The sequence below is a fragment of the Schistocerca serialis genome, chromosome 5, assembly GCF_023864345.2.
Source record: "Schistocerca serialis cubense isolate TAMUIC-IGC-003099 chromosome 5, iqSchSeri2.2, whole genome shotgun sequence".
Classification (NCBI taxonomy): domain Eukaryota; kingdom Metazoa; phylum Arthropoda; class Insecta; order Orthoptera; family Acrididae; genus Schistocerca; species Schistocerca serialis.
The window spans coordinates 379,070,491-379,081,149 of record NC_064642.1 but is presented as its reverse complement, the minus strand read 5'-3'; the positions used below and the strand labels follow the sequence as shown (position 1 = coordinate 379,081,149).

The 10,659-nt window shown below is 46.5% G+C and overlaps 1 protein-coding gene across 1 annotated transcript in view; it reads right to left on the bottom strand.

Moving 5' to 3' along the window:
• Positions 1-1,650: 1,650 nt before the first annotated feature.
• Positions 1,651-10,659, bottom strand: part of LOC126481950 (constitutive coactivator of peroxisome proliferator-activated receptor gamma-like) — a 76,936-nt gene continuing 67,927 nt past the window's right edge. Inside the window, exon 3 of the mRNA XM_050105909.1 lies at positions 1,651-2,160. Coding sequence (XP_049961866.1) covers positions 1,651-2,160 — 510 coding nt within the window. The remainder of the gene's footprint in view (positions 2,161-10,659) is intronic.

Below are 10,659 nucleotides of genomic sequence, written 5' to 3'. Positions count from 1 at the left end.
ATTATTATAATAACATAGTGTTATATTACATAGTTACTATTGTATTGTGCTGCCATTTCGTTTATATTTGCGAAGTGATAATGAAGCACTTTCTGGTTTATTGAGGGAACTACTTACAACTCAGAGAAGGCATTTTCCTGAGATACTTAATCATGTGTAATGTACATGTCTGTTTTACTGTCGTGGATGGATAGAACAAAGTACAAAGCATGTATTTAGTGAGTGGATTACCTGAGGAGCACGTTGTTCATACATTCGTTTCAGAAGCTGTGACCTCCATCTAAAAGCTAGTATTTGAAAAAAAAAAGAATATTAGTAACCTATGTAATCAGTATCACAGAATAGTGATAATAGTAATGATCTCCTAAAAATTCTTCAATCTTATGAACCAGACACAATTGAACCCCTTCTTTTTTACCTGTCAGAAATTACATTTTACCCCTCAGAGGACAACTATCTCCAGATTGTGAACCATGGTGTTACGGTATGGCGTTGTTCTTCATGGTTAGGGTGTGGTCCCGTTATTGTACGTAAGAAAACGATAAATGCGAAACGATAGGAACACATTTTACAGCGAAGTGTACTGCGTAGGCGTACAGTAGAGAAACAGTTCGCAGACGATGATTCATTGTATTAGTATGACAATGCATTCTGTCATAAAGCAGCATCTCTGGGGCAATGGTTTGTGGACAACAATGTCCCTGAAATGGAATTGCCGTGTGGCTAGGGCCCCCGTCGGGTAGACCGTTCGCCTGGTGCAAGTCTTTCGAGTTGACGTCACTTCGGTGACTTGCGTGTCGATGGGGATGAAAGGATGATAAGTACAACACAACACCCAGTCCCTGAGCGGAGAATAATCTCCGACCCAGCCGGGAATCGAACCCGGGCCGTTAGGTATGACATTCCGTCGCGCTGACCACTGAGCTACCAGGGGCGAACGTCCCTGAAATGAACTGGTCTAACGAGAAACGAAACTTCCTGGCAGATTAAAACTGTGTGCCGGACCGAGACTCGAACTCTGGACTTTTGCCTTTCGCGAGCAAGTGCTCTACCAACTGAGCTACCCAAGCAGGACTCACGCCCCGTCCTCACAGATTTACTTCCGCCAGTACCTCGCCTCCTACCTTCCAAACTTTGCAGAAGCTCTCCTGCGAACCTTGCACAACCAGCACTCCTTCAGTCGTGCTTGGGTAGCTCAGTTGGTAGAGCACTTGCCCGCGAAAGGCAAAGGTCCCGAGCTCGACTCTCGGTCCGGCACACAGTTTTAATCTGCCAGGAAGTTTCATATCAGCGCACACTCCCTGCAGAGTGAAAATCTCATTGTGGCCTAACGAGAGTCACGATGTGAGCCCAGTGGAGCACCTACTGGTGAATCAGGACGTTCTATACCCGCTACGTCCAATATCGGCTCCGTTCCACATGTAAATTGACCCCGGCATAGTTAAAGCCATCATATAGGCGAAGAGTCAACACGCCCCTTATTAATGTCCACTAACAGGTGTCCAGATACTTTGATCAGACAGCGTAATTATGCAGATAATTAAGAGACGACGGAGCTTGCACAGGACTGGCCATCTTGGGGAGCTACATAAAACCAACCTTCTGACTCGAGACGAGAGCGTTAAGGGCCAAGAGGGGCTATAGACGTCTTCAGTTGGTGCTTTCGATTGCATCTACCAGCTGCTGAAACTGTGCCTCGTACGAGGCACGCCACAGAAGGTGGTGCCTCGGGTCACGCGGTGAGTGCGACATAGTCGCGGCGAACACATCGTGGAAGTATCTTCCATCAAAGTAGGCGTCCAGAAGGCAGTCTTTCTCGGTCGGGAAGGAGAGCCCACACGCCGCAGCTGCGTCGAGCACGTGCAGCACCGTACGCACGAAGAGCGTCGCCAAGTAGACGGCGCGTACGTTGACCGTCTCGACATCCGGACCTGCGAGGAAGCTGGCGGAGGCGTCGCCGACGGCCACGGCGACGGCTGCGAAGACCGCGGCCTCCTCCTGTCCCAGGGCGGCCGGGTTACAGTCGTGACGCAGGTACGAGAGCGCGACAGCGGGCACCGCGAGGTGCGGCGGCGACACGGACCTCAGCGCCGACAGGTTCGCCCGTGGTGACGTCACCCACGCGAAGAGCCGCCACCGCTGGTCTTGGCCCGCGACGTCCTGCAATAAAAGTTATGATGTGAAACGTGACATTTCTGTGGAAAATTGTAGAGACTACTCTGTTGTTGTTGTTGTGGTCTTCAGCCATGAGACTGGTTTGATGCAGCTCTCCATGCTACTCTATCCTGTGCAAGCTTCTTCATCTCCCAGTACGTACTGCAACCTACATCCTTCTGAATCTGTTTAGTGTACATCTACATCTACATCTATATTTATACTCCGCAAGCCACCCAACGGTGCGTGGCGGAGGACACTTTACGTGCCACTGTCATTACCTCCCTTTTGTGTTCCAGTCGCGTATGGTTCGCGGGAAGAACGACTGTCTGAAAGCCTCCGTGCGCGCTCGAATCTCTCTAATTTTACATTCGTGATCTCCTCGGGAGGTATAAGTAGGGGGAAGCAATATATTCGATACCTCATCCAGAAACGCACCCTCTCGAAACCTGGCGAGCAAGCTAAACCGCGGTGCAGAGCGCCTCTCTTGCAGAGTCTGCCATTTGAGTTTGCTAAACATCTCCGTAACGCTATCACGGTTACCAAATAACCCTGTGACGAAACGCGCCGCTCTTCTTTGGATCTTCTCTATCTCCTCCGTCAACCCGATCTGGTACGGATCCCACACTGATGAGCAATACTCAAGTATAGGTCGAACGAGTGTTTTGTAAGCCACCTCCTTTGTTGATGGACTACATTTTCTAAGCACTCTCCCAATGAATCTCAACCTGGTACCCGCCTTACCAACAATTAACTTTATGTGATCATTGCACTTCAAATCGTTCCGCACGTATACTCCCAGATATTTTACAGAAGTAACTGCTAGCAGTGTTTGTTCCGCTGTCATATAATCATAGAATAAAGGATCCTTCTTTCTATGTATTCGCAATACATTACATTTGTCTACGTTAAGGGACAGTTGCCACTCCCTGTACCAAGTGCCTATCCGCTGCAGATCTTCCTGCATTTCGCTACAATTTTCTAATGCTGCAACTTCTGTATACTACAGCATCATCCGCGAAAGGCCGCATGGAACTTCCGACACTATCTACTAGGTCATTTATATATATTAAGAAAAGCAATGGTCCCATAACACTCCCCTGTGGCATGCCAGAGGTCACTTTAACGTCTGTAGAAGTCTCTCCATTGATAACAACATGCTGTGTTCTGTTTGCTAAAAACTCTTCAATCCAGCCACACAGCTGGTCTGATATTCCGTAGGCTCTTACTTTGTTTATCAGGCGACAGTGCGGAACTGTATCGAACGCCTTCCGGAAGTCAAGGAAAATAGCATCTACCTGGGAGCCTGAATCTAATATTTTCTGGGTCTCATGAACAAATAAAGCGAGTTGGGTCTCACAAAATCGCTGTTTCCGGAATCCATGTTGATTCCTACATAGTAGATTCTGGGTTTCCAAAAACGACATGATATTCGAGCAAAAAACATGTTCTAAAATTCTACAACAGATCGACGTCAGAGATATAGGTCTATAGTTTTGCGCATCTGCTCGACGACCCTTCTTGAAGACTGGGACTACCTGTGCTCTTTTCCAATCATTTGGAACCTTCCGTTCCTCTAGAGACTTGCGGTACACGGCTGTTAGAAGGGGGGCAAGTTCTTTCGCGTACTCTGTGTAGAATCGAATTGGTATCCCGTCAGGTCCAGTGGACTTTCCTCTGATGAGTGATTCCAGTTGCTTTTCTATTCCTTGGACACTTATTTCGATGTCAGCCATTTTTTCGTTTGTGCGAGGATTTAGAGAAGGAACTGCAGTGCGGTCTTCCTCTGTGAAACAGCTTTGGAAAAAGGTGTTTATTATTTCAGCTTTACGCGTGTCATCTTCTGTTTCAATGCCATCATCATCCCGGAGTGTCTGGATACGCTGTTTCGAGCCACTTACTGATTTAACGTAAGACCAGTACTTCCCAGGATTTTCTGTCTAGTCGGTACATAGAATTTTACTTTCGAATTCACTGAACGCTTCACGCATAGCCCTCCATATGCTAACTTTGACATCGTTTAGCTTCTGTTTCTCTGAGTGGTTTTGGCTGCGTTTAAACTTGGAGTGAAGCTCTCTTTGCTTTCGCAGTAGTTTCGCAACTTTGTTGTTGAACCACGGTGGGTTTTTCCCGTCCCTCACAGTTTTACTCGGCACGTACCTGTCTAAAACGCATTTTACGATTGCCTTGAACTTTTTCCATAAACACTCAACATTGTCAGTGTCGGAACAGAAATTTTCGTTTTGAACTGTTAGGTAGTCTGAAATCTGACTATTACTCTTGCTAAACAGATAAACCTTCCTCCCTTTTTTAATATTCCTATTAACTTCCATATTCAGGGATGCTGCAACGGCCTTATGATCACTATTCCCTGTTCTGTACATACAGAGTCGAAAAGTTCGGGTCTGTTTGTTATCAGTAGGTCCAAGATGTTATCTCCACGAGTCGGTTCTCTGTTTAATTGCTCGAGGTAATTTTCGGATAGTGCACTCAGTATAATGTCACTCGATGCTCTGTTCCTACCACACGTCCTACACATCTGAGTGTCCCAGTCTATATCTGGTAAATTGAAATCTCCATCTAGGACTAAAACATGCTGAGAAAATTTATGTGAAATGTATTCCAAATTTTCTCTCAGTTGTTCTGCCATTAATGCTGCTGAGTTGGGAGGTCGGTAAAAGGAGCCAACTATTAACCTAGTTAGGTTGTTGAGTGTAATCTCCACCCATAATAATTCACAGGAACTATCCACTTCTACTTCACAACAGGATAAACTACTAGTAACAGCGACAAACACGCCACCACCGGTTGCATGCAATCTATCCTTGCTAAACACCGTCTGTGCCTTTGTAAAAATTTCGGCAGAATTTATCTCTGGCATCAGCCAGCTTTCTGTACCTATAACGATTTCAGCTTCGGTGCTTTCTATCAGCGCTTGAAGTTCCGGTACTTTACCAATGCAGCTTCGACAGTTTACAATCACAATACCGATTGCTGCTTGGTCCCCGCATGTCCTGACTTTGCCCCGCACCCGTTGAGGCTGTTGCCCTTTCTGTACTTGCCCAAGGCCATCTAACCTAAAAAACCGCCCAGTCCACGCCACACAATCCCTGCTACCCGTGTAGCCGCTTGCTGCATGTAGTGGACTCCTGACCTATCCAGCCGAACCCGAAACCCCACCACCCTATGGCGCAAGTCGAGGAATCTGCAGCCCACACGGTCGCAGAACCATCTCAGCCTCTGATTCAGACCCTCCACTCGGCTCTGTACCAAAGGTTCGCAGTCACTCCTGTCGACGATGCTGCAGATGGTCAGCTCTGCTTTCATCCCGCTAGCGACACTGGCAGTCTTCGCCAAATCAGATAGCCGCCGGAAGCCTGAGAGGATTTCCTCCGATCCATAGCGACACACATCATTGGTACCGACATGAGCGACCACCTGCAGATGTGTGCACCCTGTACCCTTCATGGCATGCGGAAGGACCATTTCCACATCTGGAATGACTCTCCCCAGTATGCACACAGAGTGCACATTGGTCTTCTTCCCCTCTCTTGCTACCATATCCCTAAGGGGCCCCATTACGCCTGACGCTGGAGCTCCCAAATACCAGTAAGCCCACCCTCTGCGACTGCCCGGATCTTGCAGACTGAGGGGCAACCTCCGGAACAGGACAAGCAGCCATGTCCGGCCGAAGATCAGTATCACCCTAAGACAGAGCCTGAAACCGGTTCGTCAGACAAACTGGAGAGGCCTTCCTTTCAGCCCTCTGGAATGTCTTTCGCCCCCTGCCACACCTCGAGACGACATCCCACTCTACCACAGGTGAGGGATCAGCCTCAATGCGGGCAGTATCCCGGGCAGCCACAGTCGTAGTCCGATCGGGGGATGCGTGGGACGAGCAGGACGTCCCCGACAAACCCCCATCCGGACCCCCACAGTGATGCCCATTGGCAACAGCCTCAAGCTGTGTGACCGAAGCCAACACTGCCTGAAGCTGTGAGCGAAGGGATGCCAACTCAGCCTGCATCCGAACACAGCAGTTGCAATCCCTATCCATTCTAAAAACTGTTGTGCAAAGAACGTTTGAACTAATCTACAGAGAGCATAAACAATTCGACACAAAATTTAAACGGTTATTAAAATACAAGAGTGCCTAATAGATGCAGTAATGCTGCTACTTGCGCACTGCTGACACACTGCTCGGCGGCGGAAGGAGACTACGCGATTTTACACTATTCAGGTACTAAAAAGCGTTGCTACACTCTCAAATACTATAATACGCCCGAAATTTATGAATTAAACAATTCAAGTACCAAAAACACGCAAAGAAATTAAGAATTAAACTATGTAACAAATAAATGAGCTAAGAGTATACGACTTGCTACCCTCCACGCTGCCCTCCAATACTAAATTGGTGATCCATTGATGCCTCGGAACATGTCCTACCAACCTGTCCCTTCTTCAAGTTGTGCCACAAACTTCTCTTCTCCCCAATCCTATTCAATAACCCCCTCATTAGTTATATGATCTACCCATCTAATCTTCATCATTCTTCTGTAGCACCACATTTCGAAAGCTTCTATTCTCTTTCTGTCCAAACTAATTATCGTCCAAGTTTCACTTTCATACATGGCTACACCATACAAATACTTTCAGAAACGACTTCCTGACACTTAAATCTATACTCAATGTTAACAAATTTCTCTTCTTCAGAAATGCTTTCCTTGCCATTCCCAGTCTACATTTTATATCCTCTCTACTTCGACCATCATCAGTTATTTTGCTCCCCAAATAGCAAAACTCCTTTATTACTTTAAGCGTCTCATTTCCTAATGTAATTCCCGCAGCATCACCCGACGTAATTCGACTACATTCCATTATCCTCCTTTTGCTTTTGTTGCTGTCCATCTTATACCCTCCATCCAAGACATTGTCCATTCCGTTCAGCTGCTCTTCCAAGTCCTTTGCTGTCTCTGACAGAATTACAATGCCATCGGCGAACTTTAAGGTTTTTATTTCTTCTCCATGGATTTTAATACCTACTCCGATATTTTCTTTTCTTACCTTCACTGCTTGCTCAATATACAGATTGAATAACATCGGGGAGAGGCTACAACCCTGTCTCACTCCCTTCCCAACCACTGCTTCCCTTTCGTGCCCCTCTACTCATAACTGCCATCTGGTTTGCTGTACGAATTGTAAATAGCCTTTCGCTCCCTGTATTTTACTCTTGCCACCTTCAGCATTTGAAAGAGAGTATTCCAGTTAACATTGTCAAAAGCTTTCTCTAAGTCTACAAATGTTTGAAACGTAGGTTTGCCTTTCCTTAATCTAGCTTCTAAGATAAGTCGTAGGGTCAGTATTGCCTCACGTGTTCCAACATTTCTACGGAATCCAAACTGATCTTCCCCGAGGTCGGCTTCTACCAGTTTTTCCATTCGTTTGTAAAGAATTCGCGTTAGTATTTTGCAGCTGTGACTTCTTAAACTGATAGTTCGGTAAGTTTCACATCTGTCAACACCTGCTTTCTCTGGGATTGGAATTATTATATTCTTCTTGAAGTCTGAGGGTATTTCGCCTGTCTCATACATCTTGCTCACCAGCACCAAAGAAATATCCGTATGGGACGGAAATCGCTAGATCTGACGTACTTGCACAGACACACACATTACGATTTCAGAAAAACTGGATTGTTCTTTGAACTGAAAGTGCTTCACAGAATGAGCAAACCAATAACGCGTTGGTCCACCTCCGGTGCTTACTCAAACAATTATTTGGCTTGGCAATGATTGAAAGAGTGGTTGGATGTCCTCCTGAGGGATATCGTACCAAATTCTGTCCAATTGGCACATTAGATTGTCAAAATCTCGAGCTGATTAAAGGGCCTTGCCCATAATGCTCCAAATGTTTTCTATTGGGAGAGATCCGACGACCTTGCTGGAAAAGGGTCTGGCAAGCACAAAAACAAGCAATAGAAACTCTTGCGTTTGGAGACGGGCACCATCATGCTGTAATGTAAGCCCATAGTGGCTTGCCATGAAGAGCAGCAAAATTGGGCGTAGAATATCGTCCAATACCTCTCTGCTGTAACGGGGCCGCGGATGACAAGCAAAGGCATTCTGGCTATCTACATCTGCATCCATACGCCGCAAGCCACCTGACGGTGTGTGGCGGAGGGTACCTTGAGTACCTCTATCGGTTCTCCCTTCTATTCCACTCTCGTATTGTTTGTGGAAATAAAGATTTCGGTATGCCTCTGTGTGGGCTCTAATCTCTCTGATTTTATCCGCATGGTCTCTTCGCGAGATATACGTAGGAGGGAGCAATATACTGCCTGACTCCTCAGTGAAGGTACGTTCTCGAAACTTCAACAAAAGCCCGTACCGAGCTACTGAGCGTCTCTCCTGCAGTCTTCCACTGGAGTTTATCTATCATCTCCATAACGCTTTTGCGATTACTAAATGATCCTGCAACGAAGTGCGCTCCGTTGGATCTTCTCTATCTCTTCTATCAACCCTATCTGGTACGGATCCCACACTGCTGAGCAGTATTCAAGCAGTGGGCGAACAAGCGTACTGTAACCTACTTCCTTTGTTTTCGGATTGCATTTCCTTAGGATTCTTCCAATGAATCTCAGTCTGGCATCTGCTTTACCAACGATCAACTTTATATGATCATTCCATTTTTAATCACTCCTAATGCGTGCTCCCAGATAATTTATGGAATTAACTGCTTCCAGTTGCTGACCTGCTACATTGTAGCTAAATGATAAGGGATCTTTCTTTCTATGTATTCGCAGCACATTACACTTGTCTACATTGAGATTCAATTGCCATTCCCTGCACCATGGCCGGCCGCGGTGGTCTAGCGGTTCTAGGCGCGCAGTCCGGAACCGCGCGGCGGCTACGGTCGCAGGTTCGAATCCTGCCTCGGGCATGGATGTGTGTGATGTCCTTAGTTAGTTAGGTTTAAGTAGTTCTAAGTTTTAGGGGTGTGATGACCTCAGATGTTAAGTCCCATAGTGCTCAGAGCAATTTGAACCATTATTAGCTTGCACCATGCGTCAATTCGCTGCAGTTCATCCTGCATTTCAGTACAATTTTCCATCGTTACAACCTCTCGATATACCACAGCATCATCCGCAAAAAGCCTCAGTGAACTTCCGATGTCATCCACAAGGTCTTTTATATATACTGTGAACATCAACGGTCCTACGACACTCCCCTGCGGCACACCTGAAAGCACTCTTACTTCGGAAGACTTCTCTCCATTGAGAATGACATGCTGCGTTCTGTTATCTAGGAACTCTTCAATCCAATCACACAATTGGTCTGATAGTGCATATGCTCTTACTTTGTTCATTAAACGACTGTGGGGAACTGTATCACAAGCCTTGCGGAAGTCAAGAAACACGGCATCTACCTGTGAACCCGTGTCTATGGCCCTCTGAGTCTCGTGGACGAATAGCGCGAGCTGGGTTTCACACGATCTTCTTTTTCGGACGATAAGACGGACCACAATCAGATTGGCAACCCACCGCTGTCCGAGGCGTCTCCATACACGTCTTCGGACTGAAATCTCATTGACTGTAATAGAATCGCCTTCAGTGAAGCGTCCTGTTTCAAATTCAGTCCCGATGACCAGCGAATACGTGTCAGGATACACCCTGGGCAGCGGTGGGTTACTGTCTGTCGCACCCCATATTGCCCGACAACTGGGAGTGATGCTCTGGGGTCGCATTTGGTTTCACATTAGGGCCCCTATGGTTGTCATCCACGGCCACCTTATAGCACAGCGGTACGTCGATCATATTCTACGCCCGGTTTTGTAGCCTTTCAGGGCAAGCCATCGCAGGTTTACATGTCAGCAAAACAATGCCGCCTGTATAAGACGAGTTTCTAATGCTTGACTTCATGCTTGCCAAACCATGAGCAAGGTCGCCGAATGTCTTCCCTATTGGAGCATTACGGACATGGCCCTCCAACCAGCTCGAGATTTTGACGATCTAACGTTCCAATTGTAGCGAATTTGGCACATCTCTCAAGCGTAGATCCTACGGTTATATGTAACAATAGCAAGCCGAATAACTGCTTGCATGAGGGCCAGAGGTGGACCATCTGACTTGCTCAATATGTGAAGTTCTTTCTCCTGAATAAATAATCTAATTTTTGTGAAATCGCGATTTGTTTTCCTGTACATGCACGTCATATCTTCCGGTTTTCGCCCCATTCGGATAATTGCCACGTGGTGCGTGTACCTTCTTTTTTTTTTGTTAGTTACAGGTCCGTAAGTCACTAATTATTTATATTCAAGAATTTATCTGTGGTGTAGAATGAGTTGTTATGGAGAAAGAACTCTAATCTGCATTTGAGGAGTGGAACTGTCAGGACTTCGTATTTCAATTTTTATACAACACGCGTCTCCAATGCTACTATGTTCTTGGCGCGCTGTTGCATGTCCGTAGACGTGTACCAAGCACCAAATCGCGGAAAAAATGTTTCACGC